Source organism: Mastigoproctus giganteus, chromosome 11, assembly GCF_048544385.1.
Source record: "Mastigoproctus giganteus isolate SK-2022 chromosome 11, ASM4854438v1, whole genome shotgun sequence".
NCBI classification, from domain to species: Eukaryota; Metazoa; Arthropoda; class Arachnida; order Uropygi; family Thelyphonidae; genus Mastigoproctus; species Mastigoproctus giganteus.
The window spans coordinates 124,645,441-124,664,156 of record NC_143585.1 but is presented as its reverse complement, the minus strand read 5'-3'; the positions used below and the strand labels follow the sequence as shown (position 1 = coordinate 124,664,156).

General features: G+C 38.2%; 1 protein-coding gene across 2 annotated transcripts in view; it reads right to left on the bottom strand.

Annotated features, from left to right (window-relative positions):
- The window catches only part of LOC150078414 (protein FRA10AC1 homolog), a 165,710-nt gene that overhangs the window by 83,177 nt on the left and 63,817 nt on the right, over positions 1-18,716 (bottom strand). For both annotated transcript variants that reach the window (XM_090384731.1, XM_090384732.1), the window contains exon 8: positions 14,114-14,159. In XM_090384731.1, coding sequence (XP_090240857.1) covers positions 14,114-14,159 — 46 coding nt within the window. The remainder of the gene's footprint in view (positions 1-14,113; positions 14,160-18,716) is intronic.

Sequence of the window (18,716 nt, the reverse complement as noted above, 5' to 3'; positions counted from 1 at the left end):
GCAGATAAAGGAACCACTAGGTGGCAGTGATCACAGTGTACTGATGTGGGATTTACTTAAAGATTTAATTACCATCAGGGGTAAAGGAAAGGGTTTTTGCTTCCGTAAAGGTGAGTACAGTGGTCTCAGACAGTTGTTAAATTCTGTACAGTGGGATCAACTGACGACGTTACCAACAGTGAATTCTAAGTGAGAAGAATTCAAGGAATTAATCGTGGAAGCTACTAAAAGTTTCATAAGTATTAGAAATAGTGTTCAAGGTTTAGGCCTAAATGGTTATCTAATGCATATAAATTATCAAGCGACTCAGAAGCCTATGGCAGATATAAGCTAGTCTGTAATCAGATCACAAAGGAGGTTAGGCAGGCGAAGGCAGATTACGAGAAATCCTTGGCAAAAGATGCTAAGAAAAACAGCAAGGATTTCATTACTTATATAAACTATAAAGGGAAGGGGATGAATCTGATTGGTCCACTTGACATCGATGGTTCGACTGTTGATGATCCTGCTTAGATAGCAAACAAACTGAATGAGTATTTTGCATCTACATTTACACATGAGGAATTATTAAGGTTTGAAAATGGCAGAAGGTTATCAAATTGTAGCAGGATACTTAATGATTTTGGAATAACTGAAAGCAAAGTGGAGGAGAAATTGTTGAAGTTAAACATAACAAAAGCACCTGGGTTGGATGGGATCTATCCAGTTATATTAAAGGAGGTGGCAAAGCAACTAAGCAAACCCTTAGCCATAATAATGAGAGCATCCTTGGATTCAGGGGAGGTCCCCACGGACTGGAGATGTGCAAATGTATCCCAAATTCACAAAGGGGGATCGAAGGGTGACACGAGTAGTACAGACCAGTTTAACTTCTGTTCCGAGTAAAATAATGGAGTCACTGGTTAAAGATGCATTGCAGGATCATCTAGACAAGACTGCAGCAATAATTCAGACACAGCATGGGTTTGTTAAGGGAATGTCTTGTCTGACAAATTTGATAGGATATTATGATGTCGTTACAAAGGAACTGGATGCAAAAAATAATTTTGATATCATATATTTAGATTTCAGGAAAGCTTTTGACACTGTTGCACATGGAAGACTATTGTACAAATTGGAGCAGAATGGTATTAAGAGTAAGTTGCTACAATGGATAAAAGGATGGTTCAGCGGGAGAAGACAGAGGGTGGTAATCAATGGGTGCTGCTCTTCGTGGACTAATGTTATTAGTGGAGTCCCACAGGGTTCGGTGTTAGGTCCACTGTTGTTTTGTATATTTATCAATGATATTGATGAAGGTATATCAGGCTTAATGTCGAAGTTTGCAGATGATACAAATGTTGGCAGGGTTGTTAATGACAGTAATGGCAGTGTGCTACTGCAACAGGATCTAGATAATTTGGGCAGATGGGCTAAGAAGTGGCAACTGAAGTTTAACCTTGACAAATGCAAAGTATTGCATATGGGTAGAAGTAACCCCAGAGAAATGTACCAACTGTGTAGTACTACACTTAAGGTGGTAGAAAATGAAAAAGACCTGGGAGTAATTGTGCAGTCAGATATGAAGTTTTCTGAGCAATGCAGACAGGCTGCCAGGGCAGGTCATGGGGTTTTGTCAATGATATATAGGAATTTTGCTAGCAGGGAGAAGGAGGTAATTGTTCCTCTGTATAAGGCAATGGTCAGGCCACGCTTTGGTATTACGTACAGGCCTCCAGAAAATGAGGCCTCCAGACCTGTGTCTGGAGGCCTCATTTTAGGAAGGATGTAGATTTACTTGAGCGTGTACAGAGAAGGGCAACAAGATTGGTGAGAGGAATGAAGGGATCCTCTTAACAAGAGAGACTTAAGTTCTGCAAATTGCAGTGGCTGGAGACTAGGCACCTGCGCGGTGATCTGATTGAGGTATATAAGGCCTTGAATGGGTTGAGCACGCTGAATTCTGATGGGATCCTTCCACTTGTTCAGATTACGAACCTAAGTGGGCATTAATTCAAATTAAGAAAAGACAGAGGTAGAATAGATGTGCGGAAATTTGCCTTTAGCCAGCGGTTGGTTAATTGCTGGAACAAACTTCCATCTGTCGTTGTGGACGTTGACAGGTTAAATAAATTTAAGGAGGAACTGGACAGGCATTTGGAGGGAATGGTGTAATTTTTTTTTTTTTGGCTGATGCTGCATAAGCTCATACACCTGCTTTCTTGCATCACATGCCACTACTACTACCCACGATCTAATCAAGAAGCATATGCTACGTACTCCTGCCCACCAGGCTATGAAGGCACCTACTTAAAAAGTACAGGTCAAGGTTGAAAAAAAGCTGTGAATTAGGGTTGAATTTGAAAGTGTCTGCAATTCTGCCCTGACACAATAAGAGTGAGTATATGATGAAAGCCTTGTTGATCAATTCGATGTTGGAAGGATTGTGCACGGCTCAGGGGGAAGACTTTTTTCAGCCTGGTTATACTTGTTAACAGGAGAGACTGCTTCTACATGGATGGGATACACTTAAATAGAAACGGTGCAGGAATATTTGCTGATCCTATCGGTTAGGTTGGTCAGAAAACTGCTGGGTGGGAGAATACAATGACTAATAGATTAACAGTAGCCACTGGCAGGGCATTAGCATTTAGCATTAGTAGAGGCATATGATGCAAGAAAGCAAGCTTATGCAGCATCAGCCAAAAAAAAAAAAACAAAACAAAAAAACCCCACTTCCACTTCACCACTCCGTTTGTTCGAAATACCTGTCCAGCTGAGCCTTCAATTTATTTGGGCTATCAACTTCCACAACAAGGAATGGAAGTCTGTTCCACCAACCAACTACCCACTGGCTAAAAGCAAATTTCCGCACATCTATCCTACATCTGTTTTTCCTCAATTTGAATTTATGCCCTCTCAGCTGATTATTCTGAGCAAGAGGCAGAATCCCATCAGCATTGAGCATGCTCAAACCATACAAGGCTTTATACACCTCTATCAGATCACCTCGCCGGTGCCTAGTCTCCAGACACTGTAATTTGCAGAACTTAAGCCTTTCTTTATAAGAGCAACCCTTTGTTCCATTCACTAATCTTGTTGCTCTTCTCTGTACTCGTTCCAGCAGCTCTACATCCTTCTTGAAATGAGGCCTCCAGACCTGTATACAGTACTCAAGGTGTGGTTTCACCATTGCCTTATAGAAGGGAATAATCACCACCTTATCCCTGCTAGAAAAATTCCTCTATATCATTGACAAGACATCATGAGCTACTCTTGCAGCCCGTCTGCATTGCTCAGAGAACTTGATATCTGCCTGCACAATTACCCCCAGGTCTCTTTCATTGTCTACTGCTGTCAGTATAGTACCAGAGTTGATACTTTGTTCTGGGGTTGCTGTTTCTCATATGTAGTACTTTACATTTGTCAATGTTAAACTTCACTTGCCACCTCTCAGCCCATCTGCTCAACCTTTCCAGATCCTGTTGCAGCAGCATAGTGTCAGTAGTGTCCTTGACAACCAAGCCAACCTTTGTATCATCTGCAAACTTGGACATTAAGCTTGATATACCATCATCAATATCATTTATAAATACAGAAAACAATAATGGACCCAACACTGAACCCTGAGGCACTCCACTAACATTAGTCCACGATGAGCAGTGTCCATTGATTACCACTCTCTGTCTTCTCCCCCTCAACCACCTCTTTATCCATAGCAGCAATTTGCCTCCAATGCCACACTGCTCCAATTTGTGCAGTCTTCTATGTGCAACAGTATAAAAAGTCTTTCTAAGATCCAAGTATATAATATCAAAGTTATTCCCTGCATTCAGTTCTTTTGTGACTGCATCATAGTATCCAATCAAATTGGTCCGGCAAGACTTCCCCTTTACAAAACCATGCTGTGTCCAAGCTATAACTGAAGTCTTGTCTAGATGATCCTGCAGTGCTTCTTTAACCAGTGCCTCCACTAATTTTCCTGGAACAGAAGTTAAACTCACATGTCTATAATTACTTGTGTCGGCCTTTGATCCTCCTTTGTGAATTGGGGTCACATTTGCACATCTCTGGTCTGTGGGTACCTCCCCTGAGTCGAAGGAAGCTCTCATAATTATAGCTAAGGGTTTGCTTACTTCCTTTCTGCCTCCTTTAATATAACTGGATAGATCCCATCCACTCCAGGTGCCTTCAACAATTTCTCCGCCACTTTACTGTTAGTTATTACAACATTCTCTAGCTTACTGCCAGAGTTGAATACACCTCTGGCATTCCTCTCCCTGAATAACTCCTCATGAGTGAATGTAGATGCAAAATATTCATTTAGTTTGTTAGCTACCTGAGCAGGATCATCAACAGTTGACCCACTGATATCAAGTGGACCAATCTGATTCATCCCCTTCCTTCTAGAGTTTACATAAGTAAAGAACTCTGCTGTTTTTCTTTGCATCCGTTGCCAAAGATTTCTCGTAATCTGCCTTTGCCTGCCTAACCTCCTTTGTAACTTGGTTACAGATCAACTTGTATCTATCATAGGCTTCTGTGTCACGTGTTAATTTATATGTATCCCATGCATTTTTCTTCTTTGTCATATGTCTCATTAGTTCATCTGACATCCATTTAGGCCTATACCTTGAGCAACATTTCTTAGTTGGTATGTAAAGCCTAGAGGTGAAAGTGATTCGTGCACTGATTCTATTGGAATGAGCAGCAGCCTGGAAAACAAGATGCAGGGTATTTCAGAGACTGCTGGGCAGTCATTGCGGTACAAGTAAACACATGGGTTGTGTTAGGATAGCTAAGATTTGGAACAGGTGCATGTATACTTGCATATAGACCAATGCTAGGAGTTTGGTAAATAAATTTGATGAATTTGAGGTATTGCTCAAAACATCAAAAGCAGATATTGTTGGGATATCAGAGACATGGTGTTACACAGATATAAGGGAATGCAGAACTGGAATTTGGGGAGAACAATGTGTACAGGAAGGATAGACAGGATAGGAAGGGAGGAGGGGTTATGCTATTAGTTAAGAAACACAAAATCCAAGAAAGTGAAGCCAGTCGACAATGCTGGACAGTGCAGTGTTGAGTCAGCTTGGTGTGACATAAGCATTGGGAGATCAAAATTGAGAGTAGGAGTGTGTTATAGGCCTAATGACTCTGATGAGTATAATAAGAAACTGTACAGGAAAATAGAGTGGGCCAGTAAATCAAAGAGTCTTATAAAGGAGGACTTTAATTTCTCAGATATTGACTGGAATTTGTGGGGTGGTCACTCACATACTAGCAAGGCTTTTGTGGATTTATTGGATGCAACTAGAGGGAGTAATACTCTTGATCTGATTATCAGTAGTGATTCTTCATGCATTAAGAATCTGCAGAAAAAGGAATCACTAGATGGCAGTGATCACAGTGTGCTGAAGGGGGATTTACTCAAAGAGATAACTACCATCAGGGTAAAGGGAAGGGTTTTTGATTTCGTAAAGGTGACTATGGTGATCTGAGACAGTATTTAAATTCTATATAATAGGACCAACTGATGATGTTACCAACAGAAAATTCAAAATAGGAAGCATTCAAAGAATTAATCTTGGAAGCTACTAGGCTTTACATACCAACTAAGAAAAACTGTTCAAAGTTTAGGCCTAAATGGAAGTCAGATGAACTAATGAGACATATGGCAGAAAAGAAAAATGCATGGGATTCATATAAATTAATGGGTGACATGGAAGCTTATGATAGATATAAGCTGGTCTGTAACCAAGTGACAAAGGAGATCAGGCAGTTGTTGTTGTTGTTGTTATTTGGTTTTTAGGAGCATTAGCAACTAAGGCCATATTGCTCCGGTGCGGTGGTCATTCCCTGACCTTTCCGCATCCTCCGTATTTGGTGGTGACGGGCTCGAACCCCGGTCTAATCAAGAAGCGTGTGCTACGCACTGCTGCTGCTGCTCCTTCCCACCTGGCTACGGAGGCGCCAGATCAGGCTGGCAAAGGAAGATGGGAAATCTTTGGCAAAGGATGCAATGAAAAACAGCAAAGAGTTCTTTGCTTTCCTTCCAGAGTTTACCTATATCAGATTGGTCCACTGGATATTGATGGTTCCACTGTTGATGATCCTGCTCAGGTGGCTAACAAACTGAGTATTTTGCATTTACATTCATTGAGGGGAATGCCAGAGGTGAATTGAACTCTGACAGTTGTTGTTGATGTTGTTTGGTTTTTAAGACCATTAGCAACTAAGGCTATATTGCTCCAGGTATATGCGGTGGTCATTCTCAGATCCTCCGTATTTGGTGGCTCACGGGCTCGAACCCCTGTCTAATCAAGAAGCATGTGCTACGCACTGCTGCTTCTGCCCACCTGGCTATGGAGGTGCCACTCTGGCAGTGAGTTTGATGATTTTGTAATAACTGAGAGGAAAGTGGAGGAGAAATTGCTGAAGATAACCATAAAAAAGGTACCCGAGGTGGATGGGATCCACCCAGTTATATTAAAGGAGGCAGCAAAGGAAGTAGGCAAACTTTTAGCCATAATTATGAGAGCTTCTTTGGACTCAAGGGAGGTACCCGTGGACTGGAGATGTACAAATGTGACACCAATTCACAAAGGAGGATCGAAGTGAGACACAAGTAATTATAGACCTGTTAGTTTAATTTCTGTTCCAGGAAAATTAATGGAGGCATTGGTAAAAGAAGCAGTGCAGGATCATCTAGACAAGACTTCAGTTATAGCTCGGACACAGCATTGTCTTGTTAAGGTAAAGTCTTGAGTCCCAATTTGATTTGATTGGATACTATGATGTGGTCACAAAGGAACTGGATGCAGGGAATAACTTTGATATTATATATTTGGATCTTAGAAAGGCTTTTGATACTGTTGCACCTGGAAGATTGCTGAACAAACTAAAGCAGTGTGGCATTGGAGGCCAATTGCTGCTATGGATAAAGGGATGGTTGAGTGGGAGAAGACAGAGTTGTAATCGATGGTCACTGCTCATTGTGGACTAATATTATTAGTAGAGTACCTCTGGGTTTAGTGTTGGGTCCATTGTTGTTTTCTGTATTTATAAATGATATTGATGATGGTATATCAAGCTTAATGTCCAAGTTTGCAGATGATACAAAGGTTGGCAGGGTTGTTAAGGCCACTAATGACAGTATGTTGCTGCAACAGGATCTAGAAAAGTTGAGCAGATGGGCTGAGAGGTGACAAATGAAGTTTAATATTGAAAAATGAAAAGTATTATATATGGGAAGCAGTAACCCCAGGGTAACATATCAACTCGGTGGTACTACACTGATATCATCATCATTATCACTGTCCTAACACCTACTTGTACCTGCACTTCCTGAGCAATAAGCTCATCTGTGCTTTATTCCTCTATCCTATGAATTTTAGTCTTTTGATCCTTAATCATAAAATCCATATGATAAATCAAACATTGAGTATATGTTACCGCCCCTGCCCCAAAGAGGCAGATAGCGACTATATTGAGCTCAATTAAATTTTAAAGGCAAATTTCTATAAATTGTGATTCTTGATCAAGCCAAATTAATACTCTAAACATTTAAAATTCATCAATATATTTTTGTATTTTATACTTTTTTTTCCCCCCAACATTTCCTTTTTATACAACTATAAACTATAAGATCAATAAATTCCAATTCGGACTAAATCTCAACTCCATAAAAAACACTATTTACATATATACAAACTTTTACAATTATCTAATCCTGTTTACTTCTCTAGCAAACTCAGCAAAAGCTTCATTCCATTCTCTATTCTTAAACAAGTCACTCCAGGTGTATGAATCGGAGCCAAGGCTTTATACACCTCAGTGTATAAAGCTTTGGCACTACACTGACAGTGGTAGAGAACAAAAAGGACCTGGGGGTAATTGTGCAGGCAGATATGAAGTTTTCTGAGTAGTGCAGACAGGCTGCAGTGCTCAGAAAACTTCAGAGATAAGGAGGTGATTATCCACTTGTATAAGGCAATGGTCAGTCCACACCTTGAGTACTGTATATAGGTCTGGAGGCCTCATTTTAAGAAGAATGTAGAGCTGTTGGAACGAGTACAGAGAAGGGCAACAAGATTAGTGAATGGAACAGTGTTGCTCTTACGAAGAAAGGCTTAAGTTTTGCAAATTACAGTTTCTGGAGACTAGGCACTTGCATGGTGATCTGATAGAGGTGTATAAAGCCTTGAATGGTTTGAGCACGCTCAATGCTGACGGGATTCTTCCTCTTGCTCAGAATAATCACCCGAGATGGCATAAATTCAGATTGAGGATAGATGTGCGGAAGTTTGCCTTTAGCCAGCAGGTAGTTGGTTGGTGGAACAGACTTCCATCCTTTGTTGTGAAAGTTGATAGCCTAAATAAATTTAAGGCTGGTCTGGACAGGTATTTGGAACGAACGAAGGGGTGAAATGGGAGTTTTTTTTTTTTTTTTGGCTGATGCTGCATAAGCTTCCTTTCTTGCATCATGTGCCCCTACTAATGCTAATACCATACTTTATCCTTAATACCTTCATAAATACTTCTTGCTTTTGCTTGAATGGCCACTGGACTCAGGGGCACTTGTTTCTGAATCTGCTTTTCCATCCATATTATTAATGGCTTTTCCATCTTCGATATAGCACCTGAATGCTGTTTGTTTTGTGATCACTGTTGACCTTAATGCGTTGATTCTTTAATATGCACACTGTCCCTTAAAATAGCATTCACAGTTGAAGCATCGAGACCTAATTCTGGGTAATAATGACAAACTTTGTCCTGCTTCGTACTTCTTAATTAATCATCTTCATTTCCTAGCTACTTGCACATCCCTTTCCCTTCACCATTGTAATAAGCAAATAGGAATGAAGAGAAGATTCTGAAAATTTATGTTTTTTATATGACTGAAGATTTCAGTGAAGGGAACTCATTTCACCATAACATCATAATGAAAAAACTCACAGAATCCCAGTTATCAGTACTATCACAAATGCAATAAGACAAAGTTTACTACCCGTTTAGAATAGATTGCACTAACAGAAAAGCCCTATAAACTGGAATCATCAAATTGTTTTTGTTTTATGGTAGTTATCTCAAGAAATTGTGTTTTAGAAAAATATCACAAAGGCGTTCAAAATTGATTCTTATAATGAAACATATGATAACGATGAAAGTGTAGTGCAATTTTCATTATAAAAATTGACCTTTTAGAGAGATAAATAGCTTAGTTATATAGCAAAAATTAACTTTCAAGGTCTTGGAATGAATTATCAAAAAACAATGTGTTATTGGGTTCACATTGCATTTTCATGATACTCGATTTATTCCTGCAGGATGAAAAATAATTTCAAAAATTTTTTTAAGTTTCCACTGGCTGGCAAAAAATTACGTAAACTCAAATTTCCGTAAGTCAAGTATTACTTAAGCTGGGGAGTGCCTGTATATGTTCCAGTTCCTTTGTGACCACATCATAGTATCCAATCAAATTGGTCAAACAAGGCCTCCCTTTAACAAACCCATTCCACGTCTTAACCATTACTGCAGTCTTGTCTAGATGATCCTGCAATGCATCTTTAACCAGTGACTCCATTATTTTACCCAGAACAGAAGTTAAACTAATTAGTCTGTAATTACTCGTGTCACCGCTTCAATCCCCCTTTGTGAATTGGGGATATATTTGCAACATCTCCAGTCCGTGGAGACCTACCCTGAGTCCAAGGAAGCTCTCATAATAGCGGTTAAGGGTTTGCTTACTTCCTTTGAGGCCTCCTTGAATATAACTGGATAGATCCCATTTAACCAAGGTGCCTTCCTTATGTTTAACTTCAACCATTTTTCCTCCACTTTACTCTCAGTTATTGCAAAATCACTTAGCTCCCTGTTACAGTTTGATAAACTTCCAGAATTCCTCCCCCTTGAATAACTCCCCATGTGTGAATGTAGATGCAAAATACTCATTCAGTTTATCATTTCACTAAGCAGGGAGCTGATAAACTGAATAGTCGAACCAGCAATTTTAAGTGGACCAATCTGATTAATCCTGTTCCTTCTAGAGTATACATAAGTAAAGAACTTTGCCGTTTTCCTTTGCATCCTTTGCCAAAGATTTCTCATAATCTGCCTTCACCTGCCTAATCTCATTTGTGACTTGATTACAGACTAGATAAATATCTGCCATATTCTGTGTCGCCTGATAATATATATGCATCACTTGCATTTTTCTTCTCTGTCACGAGCCTCATTAATTGATCTGACATCCATTTAGGCCTAAACCTTGAACAGTATTTCTTAGTTGTTGTGAAAAGCCTAGTAACCTCCAAGACTATGTCCCTGACGGCTTCCCATTTACCATTGGTAACATCATCAGTTGATCCCACCGTACAGAATTTAAAAACCGACTGAGATTGCTGTAGCCACCTTTACGAAAGTCAAAAACATTTCCTTTTACACTCGATGGTAGTTACATCTTTAAGTAAATAAAATAAATAAATTTTCTGTTTATACTCCGGGACGACCAAACGGTCAGAAGAGTTCACAAGATAGACAGAATACAAGAAACAGCACCGTATTCAGTAGTCACGGGCTTGAACCCCGGTCACTCAAGGCACGTGTACTTATGAACCCGCGCGCCTGACCACTAGGCTACGGCAGCCTATGATCGGCGGCCTGAAATCCCACATCAGTACACTGATAACCGTCACCCATTGGTTCCTTTATCTGCAAATTCTTAATGCATGAATAATCACTGCTGATAATCAGATCAAGAGTATTACTCCCTCAGGTTGCCTCTCGAAAATGTTATCCATTAAATCCACAAAACTGTTGCTAGTGTGCGAGTGACCAACCCACAATTTCCAGTCAATATCTGGAAAGTTAAAATCCCCCATTATAAGACATACTGATTTACTGGCCCTGCTATTTCTCTGCACGATTGTTTATTATATTCATGAGGCCTATATAACACACACCTACTCTCATTTTCCCTTTCCCAGTGCTACCACACTGACTCGACATTGCATTGTCTACCAATGTCAATTGGATGCAATTCTTAGATTTTGTGTTTCTTAACTAACAGCATAATCCCTCCTCTCTTCCTGTCCTGTCTATCATTTCTGTACACACTGTATTCCCCAAATTCCAATTCTGCACTGCTTCTGTGTGACACTATGTCTCTGATATCCCAACAACGTCCTCCTTTGATATCTTGACCAGCACTTCAAACTCAAATTTATTAACTATACTTCTACCACTGGTGTGCACGCAAGTATACATGCACCAGTTCCTACTCTTAGTTACCCTAACATAGCCCACATATTTACTTGTTCCATGATGACTCCCAGCAATGCTGGAAATTTTCAGCACCTTGCTTTCCAGGCTGCTGCTCATTCTAATAGAAGCAGTGAAAGAATCATTTTCGCCTCTATATATACGTGTCCGGTAAGCTACTCCCCGATACATATATGTGTCCGGTAAGCTACTCCATGCAAACACAATTTGGTCTTTCCTTTTCAACTCATCTATTGCAGTCCAATTGTGTAGAATTGCAAGGGCTCCCTTTTGCCTCTCCAAATTCCTTCATTTAAGGCATTTTAGTCTTGCACTCCATGTACTTGATCTTAAAGTCCTCTAACTCCATTTCTAATTGTGCTACATCAATTTCAGGGAATGGAGAAAAATTTAACTGAGAATCACTCATTTCAAGAGGTTTAATTAAAATAATAACGTTGCCTCTTCTTTCCTAAAATCCTCAAATCTATGGCTAAATTCGGTACACATTTTGACAATTGTTTTTTGAAAAAATTGCAAATTAATAGCACTGGGACTATTTTTAGTACCGCCTTGATATTTTTTTAACATTAGAAAAGGTAATAATTTGCCACTTCCTATGTCTCCTTTGAGCACACAATTTGTGTTCAAATGAAATCACTTCTTCCAAAAGCATAACTGCTGTATCACCTTTTCTTAGTAATTTCTTATTTAAAACATTTAAATGTGAAGTTACATCTGCCACAAAATAGAATTTGTGACCAGTCAGTCCCTTCTAGCTCTTCATAATGTGACTTTTCAGCATTCATATCCTTCTGTCTTAAAAATAATTTAAGGCGTTATTGACAATAGACCATCAAAAAAATTCACAGAAATGTCGATGATAGTGGTCTTGCCATTATTTTACTGACTATCTTTATGACCAAATCCAACACTGCTGTTATCTCTTTTGGAAACATTTGCAAGCAAAGTGCCTCTTGATGAATTATACAGTGAAAGAAAAACACATCATGCAAAATGTTTTTTTCTAAATAAATTACCGAAACACCTTTGTTCTCACCTCTCATGCTTGGGACTACATCGGTCGTATAACAAATTATTTTGTTCATATTAATTCCCTTATTTTTGAAGCATTCAGTAATTACAGTTTTTATATCCTCTGAATGCATTTGTCCTGTAATTGGCAGTAAATCAAGCAATCCTTCTTGGGGTCCTTAAGAATTTATAATTTACATATGAGGTCAACTTGCACAATATCACCAACATCACATGATTCATCACAGGCTATAGAAAAATCCCAATGCTAACTTTAGGTCCATAATCTGCTGATTGGTTACATCTTCAGCCATTAGTAAAGTGCTGTCCCTTTCAGTTTTTGCAGATATTAACATTTTTTTAATTTTCATAATTATTTCTGTTTTGTTTTTAAAATTGCTGAAGATTTTCAGACATTTTAATAAAATGTTCTTATATTTGCAGTCCGTAACCGGTTTCCCAGTGTTACAATTTCATGTGCAACTACAAAACTAACAGCATTTGTATTTCTTGATGATTTAATCCACTTTGACAACGAATTCTGTGTTAGCGACATTTTCTGCAACTTGTTTACAGCCTTTTTTCTTGGCCCACTGGCTGGAGAGAACCAAAAAATGTCTTTATATGTTTGTTTTTTTATTGTTTGAAAGTTTTCCACTACATGTTAAACACAACAGAAGTCCTGTAGAATTTGCCACAAAAGCATACGACTCAGTCCATTACTTATTAAATCCCAGTTTTCTTGCTCAATCTTTCTCTTTTGAGTTTACATTTTAAAAATTATAGCAATTTTAATGTCATCTTATTTCACTTGTTTAATAATACCATGTCACCGATTTTAAAAGTCAAGTGATTTATAATATGACTTCATGTAACTATCACAAACACTATGTATACATGGATATTATTTTGTTCCTGTTTTAACTATTTTATATTTGCCACCGCCACAACAATTAGCCTTTAACAATACGTATGCTCTTCTCGCAATGTGCAAAAGAACTAAATTGAGAAGCATTTGCGGCTTGCGCTGAAACTAATGTTATATTTGCGTGGTGCACATGTATGCACTTGTCATACATATGGGCTAAAAGTTAGAGTCGCAGTTACATGTTCAAAGAGCCGCAGATTGCCAACCCCCAAGTTAAACCATGAACAGAATGAACCATAGTGTATAGCATACTGTAATTATTTTTAAATTTAATGAACCTCTGGGAGTTCCCCCCAACTCATCAAGTGGACCACTGTGATTCAACCCTTCAGTCTACTGTTAATAAGTAAAGAAGTCTTTGCTGCTTTTCTTGACTTTCTTTTTGCCCGAGACTTCAATTGATAAACCAATCAGCAGTATAGCTGTAAACATATAACAAGGAATAGCTGTATTACATTATCAAAACCATCCATGCACACAATCAATAAGAGTGATATCATCTCGTCATTTATGCAAGGTTTTGGTTTCATGACTTACATAAGGGAGTACTGTATACACTTGCCACTTTCTTTACAGTTTACTGTGCAGTGTAATAGAATGTCAATGAAACTTTTAAAAGAGTAGAAATAATTGAATTAAAAAATAGACAGTAGCTTGCAATATATAGTTAATTGTAACACACCACCCTGCCAAATGTAAAAGATGACTGCAAAAAATGGGGGAAGTCAATTTATAGTGAGAATTTGAGTGCATTGCAAGCATGAACTTTTATGGCAAAAAAATGAAAATCACCTCATACACAGGAATATACAATAATTATTTTCTTATAATTGTGCCTGGATAAAAAAAAAAAAAATACACATTTTTCTATTTGTTTTTTTAAAAAATACAAAATGTACTTACCTTTGCCATCAATAACTTCATTTTCTGTTCTCCACCTTAATGCAAGCTAAAAAAAATAATTAAGATGCATATCAGGTTTTAGTCTAGGTACATTCAAGATTTAAATGCAAAATATTTACTGTAATTATTTAAAAAAAAGTTTCATACCTTTTCAAAAATATTTTTTAGGAAAAATATTTATCAACAATTAGAATATCACCACTTAGACAAAAATTGTTAATGTTTATCTAACTTCATTTGTTCAACTGATTAATCAAAGAACAAATGTGAATAAACTCAAGGAAGAACCAAACAAACTGTTGAAAGGGATTAACAAGTGATGTGCAAGGTTTTTTTTTATTTTTCTTTCTAGCTGATGCTACATCATTTACTGCTACTAACACTAAAGAATGCCAAGCAAACAAGAATATTTTCTTAAGGTGCCAAGTTTAAAAAATAATCAGTCTGACCTATTCAACAGCAAGCTGGATACATAAATAGTCACCTTATCGAGGATCATTCCACTATCCAAACAAGCTTTGGTCCTATTTGGCATCCATTAGGTTTTTCATATAAACCAAGAACCAACTATTTTCTATCATGCTGAGGATAACATCAGGCACATACAGTAGAATTTAAGAAATGAAGATTTCCTTCACTACTCCCTGGTGATGTTCCATAATGTATTATTAGTATTAATCATATGGTAGTAGGAAACCTTATGCTTCTGTTGTACCAGCCAAAAAAAAAAAAAAAAAGTAATAATAATAACAACAACTAGGGGGCTCTGCTCCCTGCTCGCTTTGTTCACTAACCCCTGCATTTGTGCTGTCAAACAACAGTCTCTAAAGCGTCTGGATCGGTATCTGTCGTCAGGAAACATACCTTTCCTCCATGACAACACAAATGTGTGGCTCTTCTGAGTTTGCCATGAAAAGATATTCCGCCACAATGTTGAAATTCATCTACCATATCACCTAAAACACAATATACTTCAGTGGTTTCTTCATTATCAGGATTACGTCTCAGGCGTTTAGCTGAGTTTTGGCCTGTTCGTCCATATTAGCTACCCACTTCCTGTCACGTTGATTTTCCACTTGCTCCATCGTCATTGAACTCATTTTCTGAATATTTCGCAACTTCAGAGAGAAAACAGTGCCGTTTTCTCTCTGAATTGGTGATTGCCAATCTAGGTTGTGGCACTGTGTTAATTACTACGTTAGCAAGTCAAATGTCACAGATTCCAGACACCTGTTGAAACACTCTGATCGATAACTAATCAGGAAATGACCTAGGTAATTATTTACCTGTGCATTTGTAGTGACGTAATTCCCCTGCCCACTTGTACCATGTGATCTGCACCCCTCTTCTCCCATTGGCTACTCTACCATGCAGCATTCTCAAGGTCGAATAAATATCACTAGGAGGGAGAACTTTAATCTATAGAGGGATAACAATAATAAATAAATAGAATAAAAATAAAAAAAAACTAAACATTTATAAATATAAAATCTACCTATGTGATTCCCTCCTCATTTAAGTGCCTAGCCAGAGCAGCTTTGCTTTGAATACCCTCCAATATCCTTCAGCCTCAATCACCCATGAAGGGAACTTATTCCAGTAATTAACAACTCACCAACTAAAAGAAAATATTGCCTAGAATCCAACTTACACTTCTTCCCATATAATGTCCATGATCCCTAGTTCTGGTATCATTAATAACCATGAAAATTTCACTTTTGTTCATAATACTATCTCCTCTCAGAGCCTTACACAACTCAATGATGTTGCCTCTAAGGTATACAGTTATTAACATACATTCAGTCACTCTTCATATGGATGCCTTGCTGACCAACAACCCTTTCAACAAACTCACATTGGTTTTTTTTTTTTTTTTGGATTGTCTCAATATCTGGATGCAGTATTCCAAGTGCAGTTTTACAACTGTCTTGTACAGTTGGATTATCATATCCCTATTTCTGTAAGAAAAATGTCCAATAAATCATTGATAAAGCACCACTGACCTTCCTTGTTACCTACTGGCATTACACAGAGAACTTCATATCCATCCATACAGTAACCCACAAATCTCTTTCTCACTTTTTTTTTTAATTCCAACTCATCAAGTGGGTAAGTTATTTTTGGGTTATTATTTCTCAAGTGCAATCTACCATCCTTAAGAAATGTTGCTTGTAAGTATCAATTACTCTCCCTATCTTGAAATCATATATAAATTTGACATCATGTCTTGTATCTTTCCATCAACAGCAGATTCAATACTCCTCCCTAAGGAAACCCCCCTTCTTACAATAGTCTAATCTAAATAGTCCCCATTAACTAAAACCCTTTGTCTTCTGCCACACAGTCACACTGTGACCCCAACATGTTCCACGTAGAGTAACCACTCCTGCAGGGAGGAAAAAACGCTTGATAAAATTCAAATAAGCAGTACTGAAATTATTTCCTACATTCCAGCTCATGGAGCAACTCTGTCAAATGGCTAACCAGGTTGGTTAAAGATGATTTTCCCCTTTACAAAACAGTACCCATTTCTTTCAGTATTCTGTTTCAATTTAAATGACTGAACTGCATCCTTCATCACTGCCCCTGTAGTTAGTCACTTCACTCTTTGAATGCATTGGTTCTTCTCCAGCAAAAGAAACTCTTTTGAATGTAATGATACCATATTAATGGTTCAATTCACTCTAGCCACTTTCAAATTTAGTGGGAATGTCATAAACTTGCCTTCAGGCTCAAAAGGTAATAGTAATGGAGGCATGTGATGCAAGAAAGCAAGCATATGAGCTTATGTAGCATCAGAGGAAATGATATCCATTCCCTCTAAAAGTATGTCCAGTCCTCCTAAAATTTATTTAAGCTATCAACTTCCACAATGACAGAAGGAAGTTTATCCTGGAAATTAACCACCTGCTGGCTAAAAGCAAATTTCCACACATCTATTCTACAACTATCTTTCAATTTGAATTTATGCCCCCTAAGGTTCGTAATCTCAGCAAACGAAAGAATCCCAACAGAATTCAATGTGCACAACCCATTCAAGGCCTTATACACCTCGATCAGATCTGCAATTTGCAGAAATTAAGTCCTCCTTAGGAAAAGGTCCCCTTCATTCCCCTCACCAATCTTGTTGCCCTTCTCTGTACACACTCAAGCAACTCTACATCCTTTGTAAAATGAGGCTTCCAGACCTGTACACAATATTCAAGGCATGGCCTGACCACTGCTTTATACAAAGGGATAAATCACTTTTTCCCTACTAGCAAAATTCCTGTATATCATTGACAATATCCCATGACCTGTTCTGGCAGCCTGTCTGCAATGCTCAAAAAACTTCATATCTGACTGCATAATTACTTCCAGGTCTTTTTCATTTTCTACCACACTAAGTGTAGTACCACATAGTTGGTATGTTTCTCTTAACAAACCCATGCTGTGTCTGAATTATTACTGCAGTCTTGTCTAGATGATCCTGCAATGCATCTTTAACCAGACTCCATTATTTTCCCTGGAACAGAAGTAAAACCAACTGGTCTGTAATTATTAGTAACACCATTAGATCCCCCTTTGTGCATTGGGGATACATTTGCACATCTCCAGTCTATCGGGTTTTCCTCCAAGTCCAAGGATGCTTTCATAATTATGACTTGAGGGTTTGCTTACTTCCTTTGCCACCTCCTTTCATATAACTGGATAAATCCATCCACCCCAGGTACCTTTCTTATGTTTAGCTTCAACAATTTCTCCTTCTCTTTGCACTCAGTTATTACAAAATCATTTAGCTCTCTGTTACTCTGATAAACTTCTAGCCTTTACTTCCTCACAGAATTCAACATGTGTGAATGTAGATGCAAAATACTCATTCAGATTATCGGCTCTATAAGCAGGATCATCAATAATCGAACCAATATCAAGGGGACCAATCTGATTCATCCATCTTCTAGAGTTTATATAATTAAAGTCCTCGCTGTTTTTCTTAGCATCCTTTGTCAAAAGATTTCTCGTAATCTGCCTTTGCTTGCAGATTATTCTTTGTGACTTTATTACACACTAGCATATATCTGCCATAGGCATCTGTGTCACCTGATGATTTCTATGCATCTCATGCATTTTTCTTCTGCTACGAGTCTCAGTTCACCCAACATCCATTTAGGCCTAAACTTTGAATAACATTTCTTAATCGGTATGAAAAGCTTAATAGCTTCCACAATTAGTTCCTTAAATGCTCCCCACTTAGAACTTGCTGTTGGTAACATCATAAGATGGTCCCACTATACAGAATTTAAAAACTGTCTGAGACCACCGCAGTCACCTTTACAGAAGCAGAAGCCCTGCCCTTTACCCCTGATGGTAATTATATCTTTAGGTAAATCCCCTATCAGTACACTGATCACTGCCACCTAGTTCCTTTATCTGCAAATTATTAATGCACAAATATTCACTGCTGATAACCAGATCAAGGGTATTACACTCTCTGGTGCCTCTCGAACGTGCTGCTGCAGAAAACAATCATCCAATAAATCCACAAAAGTCTTGCTAGTGTGCGAGTGACCAACCCACAAATTCCAGTCAATATCTGAGAAATAAAATTTCCCCGTTATTAAAC